Source organism: Microtus oregoni, unplaced genomic scaffold (assembly GCF_018167655.1).
Source record: "Microtus oregoni isolate MIOR12 unplaced genomic scaffold, Mior012 000070F_ref0000104, whole genome shotgun sequence".
In the NCBI taxonomy this organism is placed as follows: Eukaryota; Metazoa; Chordata; class Mammalia; order Rodentia; family Cricetidae; genus Microtus; species Microtus oregoni.
Window position 1 is genome coordinate 3,263,834 of NW_024543977.1, and position 22,507 is coordinate 3,286,340.

A 22,507-nucleotide genomic window follows, 5' to 3' on the forward strand; every position below is an offset into this window, starting at 1 on the left:
GGAGTTGATTTCTCCCAAGGCCTCTCTCCAGAGTCAGCATGTCTGTCATGTCCATGTGTCTTCTGTGTATGGGAATCAAGATGTTTCTTACTTTGCTTAGAAGTAGAGCCGCTACACTAGAGTAGGGACCCACCTTTATGGACCTCATTTACAAAGTACCTCCTTAAAGTCCTGTCCCTAAATGCATTAGATGCTAGGGCCTGAACATGTGAATGAAGCTAGTGTGGGGTGCATGTAATGTTTACTATGTAAGATTCTTTCTAGATACAGAGGTAAACAGTAGAAAGCTTCTGTTTTCATAGAATTTTTATTACAATTGAGAGACATGAAAAACGATAAATATAAATACTAGGAATGCTATAAAATAATCCCAAGTATAATAGGGTGTACAAAGAGGGACCAGTTGGAGAAAGAAATTTGCTAAATTAGTCTTGGAGATTGGGGGATGGTGTCTCAGATGAGGTGAGCCCACAATGAGAACAGATGGCCTTTCCCATGTTACTGACCTGTGTTGAGGAAGCGATGCTTACATTTGTGCCTGCCTAAGAAGCCTGTGGAAGTCTGTGGCTCCATCAGGATATGACAAATTCTCCCATGCTACTGCTTGAATCTGAGGGATCAGTGGCATTATCATAAACCTCCCTCAGGGAGGAGATGATGCTTTTAGCACTAAGCATTTCAGCTTGTTGGGGCTGTGGCCTCCAAGATGCACCTCATGTGGGTTTTCTTGACCAAACACACTCAAAATGCAATGAAGAACACAACTTGAAGAACCTTCAAACTTTCTGGTTTCCTTTGCTTTGTTAATATGTAGTTAAATGACTTTCAACTTCCATTTTTTAAAAAATTTTATATTTTTCTTTTTTCTTTTATTTATTGTTTTTATTGAGCTATATATGTTTTCTGCTCCCCTCTCCTCCTCCCCCCTCCCCATCAACCCTTTCCCATAATCCCCACTCTCCCAATTTACTCAGGAGATCTTGTTTTTTTCTACTTCCCATGTAGATTAGATTCATTCTTATCTCCCTTAGAGACCTCTTAGTCATCTAGGTCTCTGGGATTATGAATTGTAGAATGATTTTCTTTACTTTACTGTAAAGGCCACTCATGAGTGAATACATATGATATTTATCTCTCTGGGCCTGGGTTATCTCACTCAGTATGATGTTTCCTAGATCCATCCATTTGCCTGCAAATTTCAAAGTGTTATTTTTTTTTCTGCTGTGTAGTACTCTATTGTGTAAATGTACCACATTTTCTTTATCCAGTGTTCTGTAGAGGGGTATATAGGTTGATTCCAGGTTCTGGCTATGACAAATAATGCTGCTATGAACATAGTTGAGCACGTGTCCTTGTGGTATGATTAAGCATTATTGGGGTATATTCCCAAAAGTGGTTTTGCTGAATCTTGAATTAGGTGCTCTGAGTTCTGAGTGCAGTGGTCCTGTCCTGTCCTGTCCAGAAGACACTGTTTCCCTCCATCCACCATGACCACTTCCAATCTTTCCTTCCCCTCTTCCGTGATGGTCCCTGAAGCTTAGAGTGCACTTCCCAGCCTTCTAAATTCCAACAGTGAGAGCAGAGCCTAGTGCATATTCTCCACAGTTCAGCTTAGTACCGGGTACAGCTCTTCTCACTATCTCCTTTACATGACCCAAGAACTAAGGATGATGGGTCATATGTCCACATAGGCTTAAAGATAACTGGGCATTCTGCCATAATCCTTCCTATAAGATGTAGTGTGTGGTTTTGGGTGTGTTTGTTTTACTACAAGCCATTTATAAGCCCTGATTGCAATTGTAGAAGTTTTTCTCTATGGTTTATCTGGAGTTCATAATAACAAGGGTACTTGAAGAAGCCATTGTTTCTTCCTGCACTGTGTGACCTGCCACAAAAGCATGCAATGGATTTTGACACCGACAAGAGAAAGAAATGACAGTTGCATCAGTTGAGACCTTAACCTCGTGGACTTTCTATATAAAACATACGAAATTCTTTTGAACTTTGCAACTGTGATTTATTATATGCTGTCAGCGTAATGTGACTAACAGTAAAATAACTCTAGGTTGGCAGACTTCTCCCAAGGTTACTTTCAAAAGTCAGAGCTGTGAAACTTCAAGAAATTGTTTTTATTTTTAATGCTAGATAAACTAATTTTTAGCTTTATGATTCTTTGGGACTTATGTTTTGTCTTATTTAAAATACATGTTGGACTGAGAACATTCGAAGCACCACACCATGCTTCTGCCGTCATTGCCAGTGGCTATGTCTGGTTATTTCATACATTGTATGATACAAACAATTATGAGTGGACCATATTGTGAGTTGGTTTGATAGATGAGAAAGGAACTTTTCAAAGAGTCAGAAAATTCAGATAGAAAATTCTAGCTGAGCCTAGAATTATGCCTCGGTGTTGTGATGCTGAGGCTGTAGATGGTTTCCATGTCCTATGCTATCCACTCCACTAGCAGGGTCAGCCTCTGAAGCCACCACTGAACCGTACGTGAGTGCTCTTGAGAGAGACAATAGGAAAAGCATAACCAAGGATCTGCTTTAGTCATGCTGGCAAGTTCTGGGACACAGCCGTTTCCGGTAACCACTTTCCCTTAACAGCACAGACATCTGAAATTCTGAGAGACTGGCAAAGTCCTTTTACCAATCTCCTGATTATAATCAGTGCTGATTTTAATAAGCAAGCAGTTCTGCGAAGAAAGAAACAAAATGATACACTCTGTTTAAGGCGATGTCGCAGATAGCAATTTATTCTAATATATGTAAAATGGAAACCAGGGTAATTACTATCCACCTATACATTATTCATTTTTAAGTGATTTTTTTTCTGTTTGGCTCATAACCTTTTGTAGAATGAATACCTAAATGAAGATGTGGATGCTAGAGTTATTGAATACGAAGACAACTGGCCCCTCCTAGACATGTTCCTACAGAAGCCAATGGGCTTATTGTCCCTGCTTGACGAGGAAAGTAGGTTTCCCAAGGCCACTGACCAGACTCTCATAGGTGAGCTTGTTTTATACCTGGGTGACTGTGGATTTCCTAAGGCACGGGGCTTTCCCAGGCACTGAGTTTTAGTTGTTTGAAATGATTTGCAACAAAGCAGCTGCCACAAAGCCTGCGGTGCCTGGTTTTCCGGAAGTGATCTTTGAACTTATGCCTAAACCAGTGAGTGTTTATAGTATGGTAAAATTAATAGTGATGAATTAAACAAGATTGGAGATTGGGTTTCTGCTTCCGTCATGGTAGAATCTCAAATGTGAAATCTTGGACTATAAATCGCCATAAAAGTTATCTACCCTAAGTCAGAAACTGGGGCAGAACAAGGACAGCTCTAGAATGTAAAAGGAAATAGTGAACAGAAAGAAAAAAATCAGTAATGTGAACAATATACAGATATATGTATATATACATATTTTTACTTATTTATTTATGTGTAGAAGTGCATGTCAAAAGTGCCTACTCATACAGACATGTTGATTCCAGAGGTCCACTTCAGATGCGTTCCTCTACCACTGTGTGCCTGAGTTTGTGAGACAGGGTCTCTCACTGAACCCGAAGCTCACAGTTCCAGCTCTCCTGGCTGACTAGCAAGTCTCTGGGCCCATCTGTCCCCACCTGTGCTCCCTGTGATTACAACCATGAACCCTGTGAGCTTCTATGAGGGCTCTAGGAAGCAAACCTCACAACCTTAAAACTGTACCCACTGGCTACATAGCAAGGAATACCTGAGAGCCTACCTCAGAAAGAAAGTGGTTAAAATGAGAAGGTCCAACATAAAATAGGGGGGAAAGAGGGTTTTGAGTTGTTAAGTAAGTGAAAAAGTCGTTTCCTGTTCATAAAATGCATGTAAGCACTTAAAGAAAATGTGGGTTCATTTTTTTCTTCCTCATTTTCTTTTGATAAACATGGTATTGCTTTCTCCTGACATGAGTTGTTTTGTCCCCTGGACACCAGACAGAAAACCTTATCGTCATAGGGAAAATAAGTTGAGAGCAGGTGCTTGATGTTTTAAAATGACTGCCTGTATGAACCCATTGAGCTTCTCGTGTAACCAAATAGATAGGAAAGCCACACCATCAGGGCTTTAGGGTTAGAGCCTGGCCTCACATTATGACCATCACACCACAGCATGAGCAATACCAGGAGTTGGCAAATTCTTGGCTCCCTCCCTGGTCCTGCCAAGTGATACTGCACTCACAGGGTGAGCCAATAGCCCACACTGTCACAGTGCTCCCCAGGTGATTCTGACCCACTATTACATTCAAGACCTGCTCTGAAGTAAGATGCAGTGATACACACTTGATTGTGACTTCACTGTATTAAAATATCTCTGCTCACCATGCATTGTATGGGAAAAAATAACTTCGGACCATCAATTTTACTTGAGGATCTCCATTTTCTTCTACAGAAAAATTTGAAGATAACCTGAAATCACAGTACTTCTGGAGACCCAAAAGATTGGAACTTAGTTTTGGCATTCACCACTATGCGGGAAAAGTAAGAACTCATGGGAATTGTGACTCACTCTTCAGCCTTCTGTCAATAAAACATAGTAGAACTGATTTAGTCTGTTAGGAGATAGCTGCAATGGCCCTTACCTCCTCCATCTGGTCCTGGTTCTTCTGTTTGCCTGTCTTCCTGTCATCCAGTCTGACTACAAAAACCAGTTGGCATTGGCCATCTGTATATCTGTATTTTACTTTTTTAAAGAGTACCTTGGGGCAGTCGCTCCCTCTCGTCTTCCCATTCTCTCTCCTCTCTCTCTCTCTCTCTCTCTCTCTCTCTCTCTCTCTCTCTCCCCTCTCTCCTCTCTCTCTTCTCTTTCTTTTTTCTCACTTTCCCTCAGTCTCTCTCCTTTCCTTTCATCTCCTCTTCTTCCCTCCATCTCCCTGCATCTCCCTCTTTCTCTCCCCCTCCCTCTTCTCACCCCCACTTTTTCAGCCAATACCCCTCCCTGCTCCAAATGAAAGAGAGAGTACTAAGAGAAATAGTCAGCTAGCAGAGCTGCCCCAGATGTGTGGAGCAAACTAATGGATGGTCTTAAATTTAAAAAAGTGTTAATACATGGTTGAAACACAACTGTACACCTGTCCAACCTCAGATATGCTGTCTTAAACCCAAGGAAACTCTCCCTTCCATGGATAGTAATGGGCCATCCCCTCAGAACTCTGCCATAATTGTTGAGATATGAAGATTAAAATCAAGAAATAATGTATAAAATGAGAAAATTATTGAAAATTAAATTAATTGAGAAGCCCTATATATTTGTCCAGAGGCCAGAGAATGTCCCAATGACCTTTGTCATTAACAATATATCCCCCTAAGCTGAGGGGCTGGAGAGATGGCTCAGTGGATCAGAAAACTGGCTGCTCTTGCGGAGAATCAGGGGATTTGGTTCCCAGCACTCACATCACAGCTAGCTTTGACTCTAACTTCATTTCCAGAGGGTCTAATGCCCTCTTCTGGCCTTGGTAGGTACTGCACATATATGGTGCATGGACATACATGCAAGCAAAGCACACACACACACACACACACACATATATATATATATATAATTTTTAATCTATTTATTTATTATGTTTTGTAGGGAGGGCGGGGCCCCTTTGTTCCATCCCATCTGGCTAGCTTAACCCCTGAAATAATCACACAGAAACTGTATTCATTTAAATCACTGCCTGGCCCATTATCTGTAGCCTCTTATTGGCTAACTCTTACATCTTGATTAATCCATTTCTATTAAATCTGTGTATCACCACTAGGTCATGGCTTACCAGGAAAGATTCTAACCAGCATCAGTGTCAGACAAGAGCTTCGTGGCGTCTGCCTGTCTGTCCTTCTTCCTCCCGGCATTCTGTTCTGTCTACTCCGCCTACCTAAGTTCCTGCCCTATCAAAAGGCCAAGGCAGTTTCTTTATTCAACCAATGAAAGCAATTCACAGACCGAAGAACCTCCTACACCATTTATGTATACAGTATTCTGTCTGTGTGTATGTCTGCAGGCCAGAAGAGGGCACCAGATCTTTACAGATGGTTGTGAGCCACCATGTGGTTGCTGAGAACTGAATTCAGGACCTTTGGAAGGGCAGACAGTGCTCTTAACCACTGAGCCATCTTTCCAGCCCAATATACAATTTCAATTGATATAATATATATACATATTATGTATATATTATTTTCGTTATAACCTTTCATGATTCTTAGCATTTGACTTAGCAAATAAAGGCTGCTTTGGTTACCAATTAAGAGTTGCCTATGGCCATTTTATCCTGCTGTTTTTAATAAGCATGTTATTTAATTCATGAAAAGAGAGTACCTCAGGCTGAATGATCTAACAAAAGATGTTTATTGTTGTTGTTCTAGAATGTGAAATGTTGAGACCACGGTGCCCTGAGCAGAGTTGTCATCTAATGAAGCCTCTCTGGCTGGTAGACAGATGTCACATGACCCAGTCTTCACATGGTCTCTTAACATAAGTTCTGGAGGAACATGATTCAATCCATAACAGCACATTTTATTATTCATCAGAAATCTTTGGGATATGTTCATATTTTTAAAGCCTTAAAATTAGTTAGAAGTTCCAGAAACACACACCCCTACAGCGTTCAGTCTCCAAGTTAGGAGACTATCATACTGAAGTCAGGAGAGCTGGACCAGTTCTCAGAGAAATGGGGATGGTTCTTCCATGCTTCCCGTTCTCCCAATGAAGGAAATGTACAGCTTTCCTGACCAAATGTAAGGAATTGCACGCACAGTCTTGTGTGGCTGTTGCTCAGTACAGGCTGAGAGCTCGTTAAGTCTCGAGGGTGGCAGTGATGGTGTGGGTTGTAATAATCACTGTGACACCTGTATCCACAGGTCCTCTATAGTGCTAGTGGGTTCTTAGCAAAAAACAGAGACACACTCCCAACTGATATTGTGTTGCTTCTGAGGTCATCAGAAAATAGTGTAATTCGACAACTTGTCAACCATCCTCTGACCAAAACAGGTAAGGCAGCTGACTTTTGAAAAGGTTCCTCTAAGCCTCATACAGTAGTTTCTATCTCTGTGATTTTTTTGTGACCGTAGTCCCTGATTTTTTTTGTGTGTTTTTTTTATTTTTGATTTACTGGATTATCATTTATTCCTAATCTGAGGAAGGCACAGAAATTAATTTAAAGAAGTGAGGATCTTATAAAGAAAGTATTTGAGACTCTCACCAAGAACACGGAAGTGTCCCGGCTGTTCCTGAGAAGAGTCCACTCTCCTCAAGAGAAAGCTGCTCTTGTCAGGAGTGGGCAGGGAGTAGACTGTCCCTGGTGGTCCTGAGCTCTCTGCTGATTAAATTCGTGTTATCTCTCTCCTCACTCCAGACTCCTTATGTGTCCTCACATTCATTAATTAGAGGGGATATAATATTTGGGCTCTTTATATTGTACTTATAAATTGTTCTGCAAGCTTTTTTAAAGATTTTTTTTTATTTTATGTGGGGTACTCTATCTGCATGTACAACTTTATGCCAGAAGAGGGCATCAGATCCCACTAAAGATGGTTGTGAGCCACCATGTGGTTGGTGGAAACTGAACTCAGGACCCCTAGAGGTGCAAGTAGTGCTTTTAACTTCTGAGTCAACTCTCCAGCCGCTGATTATGAAAACTTTTTAATGGTTTTATTATTGATGTATAAATGAAATATTTAGTCAAATAAAATTTGGTTTTTACATATGTAAAAACCCCATATATGCATCCCTGTAACTAATAGTGAGCCTGTTAATCACACACATTATGTCCCTCACAACTCTGTGATCTCTCCTTCCATCCCCATAACCCTTCTCTGGTTACTCAAACACAATTTGTTTAAAACATTATCCTCCCTCCCTTGACTTACTTTGACATCCTTATACATACATATAAAATTCTGGTTCTGAACTCTTTGTATGTAATTTTATTAAAACACTTTAAAGTGAGCCTTATTTAAGTATCCAAACTACAGGCTATGACCAACAGCAGCCCAACTAAGGATAATAGCTGTGATTCAAAGCCAAGTCTTTGTGGCTGTTTCACCCTTACCTGTTTCACTGCCATGAATGTATAAACCACACATTTGAATGCTAAGATCATCCACACTTGACTTGCTAAAAGCACTTCATGAGGTGTGAGGGCTCACTGTGAAGCCCACCTCAAGCTGATACAGAGATGCAAAGTGAACTGCTCCCTCGTCACCGTCTGCCCACATCTTCTAAAATTGAGAGGAAACCTGTCACTCACCTCTGCCTGGCCTGCTTTGCCATATAGATGGTTGGCTTTTTCTTCTCTTTCTGAGTTTGGAATGTGTGGTAGCTGAGTGTGGTGGCACTTGTCTGCACTCTTGGAATTCAGGAGACTGAAGCAGGAGGATTGCCGTGAGTGTGAGGTCATCCTGGACTGCATAGCAAGCTCCTCTCAAAGACAATGAAAAAGAGAGAGAGGAAGAGGAGCAGGAGGAAGGAAAAGAGAGAACAGAGAAAGAGAAGACAAAACAAAAACAAAAAAAAGATTTATTATAACCTTTCAGAGGTGGCGCACACCTTTAATCCCAGCACTCAAGAGACAGAGGCAGGTGGATCTCTGAGTTTGAGGCCAGCCTGGTCTACAGAGCAAGTTCCAGGACACCCAGGGCTACACAGAAAAAAAAAGATTTATTATAATTCTTCATATAATATTCTTTATTCTTGTTTCAATAAATAGGTAACCAAGCCTCTGAGTCCTAATATACTCAGAATAGTTTAAATAAAAGGAAAAATTGTGCAGTCACTAAAGGTTCTAACAGATAAATTAATTTTACCTGCATCCCCATAGGTAACCTGCCACTTTCTAAAGCTAAAAATATAATAAACTATCAGATGAGGAATTCAGAGAAAGCCACAAATCTGACCAAGGTAAGACTATTATTCTTATGTTTGCTTTACTGACAGCATCTCAAACATCATGACGTTCTTGTATATTTCTAATTCTTTTCAATCTTTAAATTCTATTCTATTTCTAAATAAAAATATATGTGTGGCCAGGGTCAGAAACATTCATGTTCTGCACAAGACCAGTCAACACAGACAATGCAGCTAGCACAACCATCCTTAAAGTAGAATCTCGGTAACATTTTGTGGCTTTGTGCCTTTGAACACCTAGACGAAGGGAAACTGATGGAAAATGCCCAGTGCTCCTTGTAGATTACAGTGTGAAGAACATGGCAAGGCCTTACTGTCTTCTTTGGTCTCCTTAGGGTGAAACTAGAGACATCACACGCCATGCCTGTGAAACCACCAACATGAAAACTCAAACGGTCGCATCGTATTTTAGAGTAAGATGTTCAATTATGATATGTTGTATTTAAGGACAATGCCCATCCTAAATTAGTTACATATAAAAAGTGGTAACTGAGAAAAGTTATTACACCCATTAGATGCATTGGTACAGATGTGCTAATATATAGTTTCATCTGTAGATTGCTTATTTTGGTATCTTACTCCATGAAAATCACAATTGAATTCTATAACTTGATAAAAAATATATATAAACTGCACAAAGTGACACTTTTCTTTAATCCCAGCTTGGTAGACAAAGGCTGGAAGATCTCTGTTAAGTTCAAGGCCAGTCTGGTCTACGCAGCAAATTCCTGGATGGCCATAACCACATAGTGAGGCTCTGTCTCTAAAGAAAACAAGAAAGTCTGTAAAGCATTTGACATTCCCACTAGAATGGGAGAAAGAAAGAAAGAAAGAAAGAAAGAAAGGAAAAGAAAAGAAAAGAAAAGAAAAGAAAGACATATTAGTTCAATGTCCCTGCGAGGTTTTAGGAAGGAACAAGGCAGGTCATGGTTGAACGTGGACCTCCAGCCCATATTTCCTTGCACAAACACAAGCTGATAACCTTCAGCAGGAGGATCGAGCCCATTATAGGACTGGGACGAGGAGGAGCCTCAGCAGAGAGGCATGGCACACACCAGGGCCTAGGAGCAAGGTGACCTTTCTTTGGACAATGTGGGAGGAAGAATAAAGGAAGCACTTCTCAGTTCAGCTCCAGTTTTCACTGACCTCCTCCCAATCAGCCAGCCAGGACAATGGAGAAAATGCCACCTGAAACTTGGCAGTTACTAACAGTAGCACTTAATACAGAAGACGTAGATGCAACCATATTAAATTTGCTATTGGTTGTCCAATGCATTTATGCATTTCTCTAATGGAACCACAAACCATTTTTTAAATTGTCTGAATACTTGTGTTACATGTCCTCGAAGCCCAAGTTCATAGTAGCCACTGTATCAAATCCTACTTGAGTATTGCCTGCTACACTTGCATGCTTAAGACCCGTGCCCATGGCTGCTCTGTCCCTTTATACCATCAAGGCCGCATTGGCGAATCACTAAACCTACTTACAGCTAGATTAGTTGACTTTTTTAAGTGAGTTGTCCACAGGATTCTTGTACTCAGGTGAGAGCATCAAACACTGTTTGAATCTGATCAGGTCATGGACTCCTTGTAATTCAGGTTGAAGCAAAGATTAACAGAGGATTGATTGCACGCGGTATGTAGCATGTTCTCAAGCTATTTTTCCTTCTGCTGACAAGAGTGGAAGGAGGGTGACTATGCCTAATGGCTGGGAAGCTGGCAGGCGCTGTCACCTCGGGATCCCAGTGCCGGGCAGATGTTTGCATGAGTATAGGAGTGATGATTCACAGATAATGCAATCAAAGGCTCCAGGGACAGCTGCAGCTGTTTGGTCCCCAGGAGGGAAGCATCCAGTATCTAGCTTCAGCATCCGAGCTGCACTGGCCCTGCAACTCTAGCTGTTTGCATTTCCAACACTAGAACTCCCAGTCCTCCAGGAAATTCTGATCCTGGCCTTGGAGATAACTAATTCGCTGAGGTTCCACTTCTAATGAACTCTGTTCATCCTAATGAGTTATTCTTAATTGTCTAATAATTGGCTATTATTTTAACAAACCATTGGTACAGAATACAGTTTTAATAACTATATTAATAACAATATTCTCCCCAAATCAATAAGATAATAAGCTAAAGCACAGTAAAATAGTTAAGTGGATAATAATTTGATTACTTTCTTGTGTCCTATTTTTGAAACTTAACTTCTCTGCCCTAATTTTAAAGTAGAGGATTCCAACAGAGATTGAAGTGTTTGTTTTTTATGCTTTCTACAAAGACAGAGTAGAACAAGAAAATTAGTATATAAAGTAAATTAACCAAATTGTATGTCTCAATATTGTAATTTGGTATGTTTGCTTGAGAGGACATAATTAATTTTAAAATATATAAAAAATGAATTGATCACTTAATGCTGCCTTTAGAGTTGCCAGGCGACCTCCCAGCCATTGTCTCTACATTTCTACCCCTGGATCTGTAGTTGTAGATGAATTCCTTTTCCTTTTATCAGATCTCTTTCCACTCACTGTGGTTAGCCATTTGTAACATTAATTCTCAAAAATGAAGGCCTACAAATTCATACTTCTTTTAATGTCATACCATGAAATCGATTTCTGGTTGTATATTATAGTATTCCTTGATGGATTTGTTATCTAAGATGGTGGTGGGCCAACCTCATTTTGTGCGTTGCATCAAGCCAAATAATGAGAGGCAGGCAAGAAAGTATGACAAGGAGAAAGTTTTGCTGCAGCTGCGTTGCACGGGGATTTTGGAAACAGCCAGGATTCGGAGGCTTGGTTACTCTCATCGAATACTGTTTGCTAACTTCATAAGAAGGTATGTGGATTCCTTGCATTTCCTTTGAATAGTTTATTTTTCAAAAATTTTCAGGAGAATTGGAGAATGTAAATCAGTGGAGAATAGTTCGGAAGGTCTAGGGGGAAAGCATTTTATTCATGGGGTGAAAAGAGAACATTAGTTGAGTCTGGGAAACTCTCCTGTGTCCTGGGAAGTCTCTGTGATGGAAGAAATCATGCGCATGAAAGGCTGGATGTCAAGGGTCTAAGATTCTGTACTGAGGAGCAATGAGATCTGAGTTCTCAGCCCAATGCTGCCACTGTGGCTATGGAAGCACAACAACAATTCTTAAAGAGGAGAGATGGTGCCACTCAAAAGATGCCTAGCAATATCTGGAGACATGCGCGATATCCGGCCTTAGAGCAGTGGGTAGAGGCTCAGAATGCTGCAAAGCAGCTCATCCACAGCACAGAGGGCAGCTCCCACAAGCTCTCTAAACCCCAATGCCAGCAGTTCTGGCATCTTCCCTCCCCTCTTGAATCTGCTATGACTCTCTGATGGAACACTTATAATGATCAAATTGAATAATGTCATGTCTATGGAGATTTGGCCGATATAGAAAGTCAATTAAATCTATGCCGATTTAATCTTTTCTAATTTAAGAAAGAATCTGCTAGGTACAAAGAGTTCTTAACATTTAAAATCATTGTAAAATTAATTTTCATATAGTAAATGTATTTTAAGTAATATTTTAGTGGTAATGCTAAGGCTCAATATTTAAAATATTTAATATTTTAAATGTCTGTATTTCTATTCATCATCATTTTTAAAGAAATTTCAAGTGTTAGACATATTGCAGTTTTGAGAAAAATTTAATGTTTAAAGAATTCTCCATCTATAAAATTCCCTAATATTTTTTCAAAGCATGTAATGGAATATTAAAAAGAAAACAAAGCTTTGTTTTTGATTGTTCAACAAATTCTGACTACATTTTTCCATCACCACCCACCAGGTGCAGGGACACGAAGAAGGGGCAAGGACAGGAAAGGTGCATCCTGCAGGTGTAGGGACACGAAGAAGAAGGCAGGGACAGGAAAGATAGTCCTGCAGGTGCAGGGACATGAAGAAGAGGCAGGGACAGGAAAGATAGTCCTGCAGGTGCAGGGGCATGGAGAAGGGGCAGGGACAGGAAAGCTACTCCGTGCAGGTGAAAATATGCACCTCTGTGTCTTCTGCTAGCTACTTCCTCCAGTGAGATCCCAACTCCTAATAGCTATCCCACTGACAAGCTAGGCATCCTTGTGATCTATGACCTCTCAGAAGCACTGCTAGATCAAGCTTCAACACCTGCTTCTTTGGTGATGGACACACACACACACACACACACACACACACACACACACGACACTTTCTACCCAACCTATTATAACTCTAAGATCCATATTCTATGTGATGAGAATTCTTTCTGCCAATTTTCTTATTTTTTAGCAATTAATCATAACTTTTTTTCCTTTAAATTCCAAAATAAATGTACTGGCTTTTTGAGAACCTATTCTCTTTGGATGGATACCTTGCTCAGCCTAGATATAGTAGGGAGGGCCTTGAACCTTCTCCAAAGCAATGTGCCTTACCCTCTCTGAGGAGTGAATAGAGGTGGGTGGGTGGTCAGTGGAAGGAATGGGAGGAGCGGAGGGAGTGGAAACTGGTATTGGTATGTATAATGAAAAGAGATATTTTGTCTTCTTTTTATAAAAAAAAAGAATAAATAAATAAATAAGAACCCAAAAAAGAAAATAAAAAAACTTTTTTTGGAATACCCTGAAACCAAGAACACTTTTTAATGATGTATAAAAATTACATTTATATTATGGATTTATATTAGAAGATTTTCATAGAAGTTTAAGACCAACTTTATAGATTTGAAATTTAGAGTTCAGAGATTGAATTGAATTGACTTTACTTTTTATTGCTCAGTCCCAGAACTGTATATAAATGCAAAATTTATAATATTGAAATTTTTACTTGGTTGGTAAATAAATACTCAGTTCTGTTCATGAAAGTACATAACTCAAAATATTAGATGTAAAGAACTTCCAAGGTTAAAATTAAAATCTAATTTTATTATCATATATTTCATGTGTTGTGAGGAGAGTAGACCCTCTTAGATGTTAATATAAATATTGCTGCAATAATCTGTCTGGAGTCAGCACCCTGACACTAATGGAAGGAGAAGCGAGACGACGAATTCACCAGGACCTGAACCCAGGGCCTCCGGCTCCTGACAAACCTCAGTCCACTCAGTGGGGCAAGCAGTCAAGTGGGGCTTTTTCCAGAAGCAAAATGTATATGGAAGTTAGATTGGGGCCTTGTGTTTTTTAAAGGCATATGGCAGATGTAAGCTTTTGTGGTCAGGTTGCTAAGGGTAGCAACTGTTTTTGGTTCAGTCTGGGTTTTCAGCTATTTCTCCAGGTCATTCTGTTCCAGGTAGCATGACTGGAGTCGTGTTTGACAATAAGCACTATAAGAAGGACTTTAGGTAAATCACTAAGTAAATCAATAAATCATTATCTAATAATTAGTCTTTTCTATCTTATTCTACTGAAGTATTACCAATATAGAACATGTATGCTAAGCTAGTATGCTAAGAACTGTGCAGACACAGTTTTAAAACTGGCTTATCTTCAGTAATTGAAACCCAGTTAGGATTATCAGAGGCAAAGACGTGGGAAGTTAACAAGCAATGCAAAGTAGTAAATGAGAAATTCAAAAGACTGGTGTTCACAGAGGGAAAGAGCATTAATTAAATGTCAGGATTACTACCCACAAATGAGGATCTGGCAGAGGATGCAGTTATTAGGAAAGACAGGAAGTGGGATTTCATACAGAAAGTGAGCTATAATGGCTCACCAGGTTTATGTACACTCAAGCAAAATAGCCGGGTGGTGGTGGCGCACGCCTTTAATCCCAGCACTTGGGAGGCAGAGGCAGGCAGATCTCTGTGAGTTCAGGACCAGCCTTGTCTACAAGAGCTAGTTCCAGGACAGGCTCCAAAACCACAGAGAAACCCTGTCTCGAAAAACCAAAAAAAAAAAAAAAAAAAAAAAAAGTCTCCTGATGCTCTTCATGAGACTTATATATAGCGCTCTGTGCCTTGGCACTGACTAAAGTCCTTGGTTGAAAACTTCTCCAGGCCTTTCCTGGTGATCACAGGCAAGCTTTTCTGCTTTGGTCAAGAAAACAGCCCTCGGGGAAGGTACTAAAAGAACTGAAGAAGACACTAGGTGTGGTAATCAACTCTACCCATCAGGGTGAAGTAGCTAACTGATGAAGATAAAAGGTTGATCCAAGCTTTCAGGCCTTTGGTTCCCTCCATGACTTTGGGCCTATGGTGCTATATCTCTCAGATGGAATCCAATAACTTCTTCAAGGACATATCCCCAGTAACCTGAAGACCGCCCAGTGGGTGACTCTTCTTGAGATTCCCACAGTCTTCTAAAGGTTATTTCACAGAGCAAGTTAATTCTCTTTAACACAGAAAGTTAAATGGGACATTGGAGACATGCAAGCTCTGAATTGTAGCACAGAGTTTTTACTGTTTGGGGGAAGGGAGTTGTTGTTGTTGTTGTTGTTGTTGTTGTTGTTGTTCTTAGAATGAACCCTACTCTAAGATCTATAGAAATTAGCTCCATTTCAAACTGACCCCTAATACACAGTCATTTGGCTTGCAATTCCCTAAGCAGAGGTCTTTGCTGACAAGACTGTACACAGTAGGTTCTGCTTTGCTTTCTGCTGATGTGACAAAACCCAACGTGTGGAGGAAAGGGTTTATTTTAGCCTACAGGTTATAGTCCTCCATCGAGAAAGACTAAGACAGGAAGTTAAGGCAAGAGCTTGAAGGAGGAACTAACTGAGGAGCACTGTTTAAGGACTTGTTCCCAGGGTCCTATTCAACTAGCCTTCTTATACATCCTAGGCTCACCTGCCTACTGATGACACCACTCACGGTGGGCTAGACCTTCTTATACTGGTTAGCAATCAAGAAAATGCCTCACAGACAGGCCTATAAACAAACTGATATAGGCAGTTCTTCAACTGAGGTTTTCTCTTTTAGAGAAAAATAGCTTGACAAACAAGTTTAGCTATCACATGCTCATGCCTTAAAGTCAAGCTCTGAACCGCAATTCCATCATTTATAAAATATTCAGTCCCAAAGTGATTTAAATTCTGTAGGCTTTCAACATGATTTTTCAGTAATCTGTACACACATACCATTCTATTCCCATGTGCCTGTATTAAAAGATTTCCTGTGCATGAAGTTTATGACTACAACCAAATAGAAAGCAATCACAGGAGTGAAACTACAGATTGCTCTAGGTTTCTGTCTGTCTGGGGTGGTTTCACTCTGCCATCATTTGGGGGCTATCTGAGAGCCAAGCATTCAGTCTGGTAGCTGCATCTGTTAGCCATGATAAAGTTGCCAGGTGGGTACTGCTGATGAGATGTTGGACCACTAACCAGTCATTTTTATCATTTCAGGTATTATGTTCTCTGCTACAAGTCTAGTGAAGAGCCCCCAGTGAGCCCAGACACCTGCGCTACCATTTTGGAAAAGGCTGGTCTTGATAATTGGGCTCTTGGAAAAACAAAAGTAATATTTTCATATAATTTTTATAGATAATGATTAGTGGATTTGTAAGAGTTGTGACATTTTACTATTATTAAAACTATTATGATTCTTGTTAGAGAATATATAAAATTTGAAGTGAAACTTATGCTACATAAAGCCTTCCTTCATGAAGATAAAACATTTTTGCTCTTTATAAAGCCCAGAACTACCTACTTAAGAACAAAACTGCCCACAGTAGGCTATGACTTCTTATATCAGTTAGCAATCAAGAAAATGTTCCACAGACATGCTTATAGGCAAACCTGATGCAGGCAGTATAAGAAAATTTTATTTCAAAGATTTATCCAGAAGAAAATTCCCAATGACACTGGCAATAAATATTCTTAACTTCAAATGGTATTGGAAACAAACATATTGTTCTATGGGAAGGACCAGGGTCTCACTGTGAATTTCTGGCCTGACACTCATTTTATAATCCAGGCTGGTTTTGAACTCAAAGAGACATACCGCTTCTGCCTCCAGTGCTGAGATTAAAGGCATGTACTACCACCATCATTTTATCTACTTTATCAAACAGTCAGAGAGCTAGTCTAAGATCAGAATGAGATTCTTGCTTTCTCTGCTTTTTTAAATTCTCACTTAGTTTCTATTTTAAACTTGAAATTTATCTGAAGTATTTAGCTTTATTTATTTTAGTATTTATCTGAAATATTTAGCATCATCATGATGTTCGAGTACTGGCATATGCTATTAACTTTGGGAGTCTTGGAAATGTTATTTAACTCCTTAGAGAACAAATTTTTTTAAAAAATAATCTTGACTGTAGAAGCCAAACTTCTAGCTGTTTGGAGAAAGGATACACTGGACCTGACATGTGTCCTGAGAGCCTCTTAAAGTGGGTAAGTCCCAGTGCACTCTAAATGTATCTTGGAGGTATACCAGATATACCCCAAGACAGGATGGAAAAAGAGCAAAGCTAAAGAAATCCTCATATATTGACCATTCAAGAATAACTACTGTCCACTACTCCAAAGGGACCAGAACAAAATGCCCTCATTTGAGAGGAAATCTGAATAGTGTGTCTTGGGCATAGGAGGAAGGGAGAGAATTTCATGACGTTCAGAGAATGTATTATCCAGGTAATAATTTGAGGGATTTTGATCACCTGTCTTACACTCAGTAACACTTTTCTTTTTATATTTGATAAGGGAAAATTTAAGGTGCACAGAGAATACGTATTTTATTCAGACTATTTTCTTTAAAATGCTCACAAAGATGAACTGTATCAGGTTAAAAGCTCATCATTTATGGTCAGAAATGCACGTGTGACTTCAAATGGAGTTTTTACTTGTAAAAAGGCCTTGCCTGCCAGTTCTGTGTGATATTTAAGTAGCATTTTCACGCTTTTCACATTTTTCCACTTCACCTTTCCAACTCATTAACATGGATAAAAGTGTTTAATATAAGAACATTTCTAACGCTATGCAAAAAGTGATGACCTTTTTAAACACATTAAATTTTAAATGAATTGTCAACAACAGAATGGACTAAATATATTAACATCTAGAATCCTGTAGAAATTAAAATTGAATTCAATCAAAATCCATAGTAAACACAGAACTGTTTGCCTGTGGTGCCAGGTTTCCAGGTTCAAAGGCATGCTGAGAGAGTTCTACAGTCAAGGTTACCAGATGTTATGACTCAGCTACAACATTTGATTTTAACTAGTTTTCTTGATGGGCTCAATGAACTCTTTGAGGTGATTTGTGTTGAAGAATTTACCCATTAAAAGAAAAAAAAATATTCTCTAAAGGGAAGGGGTAAAGGTAAAATCTTTAGATGTGAAAAAAAATACCTTTAGTCTTTAGGCTCCTGCCTTGTAAAAGTTCATGTTAAGTTTAGAATGATCTGAAGTCACCCTGTGGTTAGTCTATCAGGACAGTTGTTGGTTCTGCTGGGACCCTATCTGCCTCATTTTCTCCACTGGCAATGCCTTGACAGTCACCTGCCATAGTTATCTTTATATCCCCAGCAGATAAAGAAACCAAAGGTTTCAAGAATCATTTGGTGAATGAGCATTTGATGAATACCTGCCCTTCTATTTAGATAGATTTGTATGATTTTTTAAATTTGGAAAATATCATTGTTTTAAAGATGTTTTAAGCATAAAATGGCCTTAACCCAGAATATATGGTGTAAATATTTCTGGAAAGAGCTCAGAACCACCCCCATTCTGAATATCAGATCCAAAGAACCCCAAGAGTTTCCAGGTCTTCCTTTTACTTCCTTCTCAAAGACAAATTTTGTTTATGCATCAAAATCTGGGCAATAGTCACACCCAAGAAGTAAATATGTTTTCCAGACCCAATGAGGTTCAACATGCAGTCTTTTCTTCAAGTATGACACACAGTCACTGTAAAGCTGTGTGCCAAGATCTTACTGGACTTTATTTTAATTCTCTTAAGGTGTTCCTTAAATATTACCATGTGGAACAGTTGAATCTAATGCGAAAGGAAGCCATTGACAAGCTTGTTTTGATTCAAGCTGGTGTCAGAGCATTCTTGGGTTCAAGAAGATACCAAAAGCTACAGCAGAAGAGGAAAGACAGTGCTGTAATAATACAGTCAGGTAATCACTGAGGTCACCTTGTAGTGTGGAGAGCATAATGAGATATGTATATATGGTCATAAATTGAATTTTCCTATTCATAGACCTGCAATTTTCATGTGACTTTTGTGTTTATTGACATGCTACTCTAAATTAGGTTGTTGCAATGATTGACACTTTTAATATTGGAATAAATGTTTTGATTTAAATTAAATAATTGAAGGTTTTAAGTTTCCTATCAAGGATTAATGAAACACAGTTGACCCATCCTGCTTTATGTGGCAAACGATTGTATTAATTTGAGTCACAAGAATCATATTACAATACCATAACTCATTAGGCAATAAGATTTTTTCCTATTATATTCCAAAGGTTACAATTGTCATAATTTTTGACAATTGTATTTGACAATTTAATTAAATTTTATTTTGTTAAAGGGCATCTATTCCTCTGTATTAACTCTGGGAAAATGATATATAGGACCACACTTAACAAATTTTTATTAAAATGCATTAATAGACTTTGGGTTTTGCTGCTTTTTTTATTTTAAAGGCATTCATATAAATTTAAATCATGCCTAGGACGACTTGCAACTGTATTCTTTTTTTAAAAATTGATCAAATAGCCATAATGAAAAATATACTTGACTTTCACTCTGATATTTTACTCCCGCTCTATTTTGTTTCATTTTAGGTGTTTATTTAGGCTCATTAAACCAATTTTTAGCTCACTGACATGTATAGCCACCCTCTGAAGAAAATTCACATGGTGGACATCGTAGGTAACTGTTAAAAGACCCCTGTCCTGTCCTCAGTTCTGTCAGTCAGAATTTCAAACTGGTAACTTCCCCTCAAGACATGAAAGTACTTTGGGGTCTCATCCTCCACCCCAAGAGAATAAAGCTCTGATTAAAAAGATTTTCCTAACTTCTCTGTCAGTTAAACATTACCTGTTTATAGTAAGAAGTGAGACTATTTATATTCATTAGTTCATTCCAAGTTGTTGGAATAGTCTGCTGTTGTGAAAAAAAAAATGATCCTGAGTTTTGCTTTAAGAAGCTATCTGGTCTGTAAAGCAAAGGACACGGTCAACAAGACAAAACGGCAGCCTACAAAATGGGAAAATATCTTCACCAACCCCACATCGGACAGAGGGTTGATCTCCAAATTATACAAAGAACTCAAGAAATTGGTCATCAAAAGAACAAATAATCCAATAAAAAATGGGTTACAGACCTAAACAGAAAACTTTCAACAGAGAAATCTAAAATGGCTGAAAGACACTTAAGGAAATGCTCAATATCCTTAGTCATCAGAGAAATGCAAATCAAAACATCTCTGAGATTCCATCTTACACCTGTAAGAATGGCCAAGATCAAAAACACTGATGACAACTTATGCTGAAGATGTTATGGGGTAAAGGGAACATTCTTCCATTGCTGATGGGAGTAAAAACTGGTACAGCCCCTTTAAATATCAGTATGGCAATTTCTCAGAAAATTAGGAAACAACCTACCTCAAGACCCAGCAATACCACTTTTGGAAATATACCCAAAAGATACTCAATTATACCACGAGGACACGTGCTCAACTATGTTCACAGCAGCATTATTTTTCATAGCCAGAACCTGGAAACAACCGAAATGCCCCTCAATCAAAGAATGAATAAGGAAAATGTGATGCATTTATACAATGGAGTACTACACAGCAGAAAAAAATAATGGCAACTTGAAATTTACAGACAAATGGGTGGATCTAGAAAACATCATACTGAGTGAGGTAACCCAGACCCAGAAAGACAAATACCATATGTACTCACTCATAAGTGGCTTTTAGACATAAAGCAAAGAAAAACCAGCCTACAAATCACAATCCCAGAGAACCTAGACAACTATGAGGACCCTGAAAGAGACGTACATAGATCTAATGTACATGGGAAGTAGAAAAAGACAAGATCTCCTGACTAAATTGGGAGCATGGGGATCATGGGAGAGGGCAAAAGAGGAGGGGAGAGGAAGGAAGGGAAGCAGAGAAAAAAATATCAATAAAAACAATTTTATAAAAAGCTATGTGGACAAGGGAATGTTCCTGGATGTATAGTTACTCCATGTTACCTTACTAAAATAAAGCAAAACTTTGAAAACTGAATTCAAAAATATATATGACTCCCAGGATAATGGGTGAAAATACAGAAACTATCCATGTAGATAAAAAGGGTCTTCTCTGTGAAGAGCTGAACATAACAAGAAGGAGATAATTTCAAGCAAAGCAGGCGCTGCCATCCATACTCTCGGTGTCTGCTGTCGTAGTCCAGTGGTGATTCCATTGCTGTAGTTTATACCTAAAATTGTCTTGTTAATGATAGCCATTTTTTTTAAAAAACTGGATCTATTGTCATCTTTACTTTCATTATTTTCTATGACAATGATAGTCAAAACCACTCATCTGTATTCATTTAATGTTCTTTTATTTCTTTCCCAACTGCTCCTTTGTTCCTCATGTGCTTCAGCTGCAAGAAGACACCTCCTGAGAAAACAAGGAAGAGGAACCACTAATGTGAGAAAGGCTGCAATAATGAACAATCGGGCTAATGATCAGGAATTTGACTACAAGAAAAACTTTGAAATTAAAAGGTACAATGATGTTCTCTCTGATGCTATTTTGGCATCAAGGTGTTCCAAGGTCATAGAATGATGTTTCTAGTCTATGTTGTTACTGTCTGATACTGGTATAGCAAATACCAGGGAAGCACACAACCACATAGGCGTTCATGAGCATCTTATACTCATGGTCACATTTTGATTCCCAGATGGCTCCCCCACCTCTTGGCTTCTAAGGTGCAGCCCTCTGCAGTTCTACTCCAAGAACTGGGTAACATCTCCATCCCCATCTAAATGTCCCCAAACCTCCAATTTTTTTCCTATGGCCATAGCAGACAATATACCATCAGTTCTAATTGTAATCACTTGCTGTCTTTTTTCCTCCCCTGGGTCTTTACATGCATATTTCAAAGTATCCATTACCAGGTCCACAAATTTATTCAACAGACTTTATGTTATGTGGTGGAATACAAAGATTAAAGAAACCAAGTCCTTATCCTCAAATTACTCACAGCATCATGAAAAAGAATATGACCAATAAATTGCTAGTAAGGCTGGCTGGCTCTGCTATAAATATATACAAAGGGAAGGCTTTGGTGACATGCTTAACCTTGTGTAATCAAAGCTCTGAGTCCAATCCTCAGTATCACACAAAGAAGGAAAAGTCATTGGGCTATGCAAAGAGCGTGGAGGATATAAGAATAGAGAGCTGTGTCTGGTTACTCCAGAGGTAAGGTAGTTTTAGTCCCAGTGGTAAAGTGAATTGACGAAAATATGAGTAAATAGTTCTCCAGAGAAGTGAAGGTCATACCACACCCAGCCTAGAACCCTTCGCCTTCATCAGAATTAGCCATGGAAGGAGTGAACAAATAAGACAGAAGAAGATGGCATCCTTTCCTCTCCACTCAGGGACGTGTGTTGTTCTCACACCCAACACTCATGCCCACAGTGAGCTTTGAACCCGTGT

The 22,507-nt window shown here is 39.1% G+C and overlaps 1 protein-coding gene across 2 annotated transcripts in view; it reads left to right on the forward strand.

Moving 5' to 3' along the window:
- The window catches only part of Myo3a (myosin IIIA), a 189,231-nt gene that overhangs the window by 131,921 nt on the left and 34,803 nt on the right, over positions 1 to 22,507 (forward strand). For both annotated transcript variants that reach the window (XM_041641611.1, XM_041641610.1), the window contains exons 19-27: positions 2,865 to 3,018; positions 4,424 to 4,512; positions 6,874 to 7,003; positions 8,832 to 8,911; positions 9,253 to 9,330; positions 11,541 to 11,746; positions 16,244 to 16,355; positions 18,800 to 18,962; positions 21,450 to 21,573. In XM_041641611.1, the coding sequence (XP_041497545.1) occupies positions 2,865 to 3,018; positions 4,424 to 4,512; positions 6,874 to 7,003; positions 8,832 to 8,911; positions 9,253 to 9,330; positions 11,541 to 11,746; positions 16,244 to 16,355; positions 18,800 to 18,962; positions 21,450 to 21,573 (1,136 nt within the window). The remainder of the gene's footprint in view (positions 1 to 2,864; positions 3,019 to 4,423; positions 4,513 to 6,873; positions 7,004 to 8,831; positions 8,912 to 9,252; positions 9,331 to 11,540; positions 11,747 to 16,243; positions 16,356 to 18,799; positions 18,963 to 21,449; positions 21,574 to 22,507) is intronic.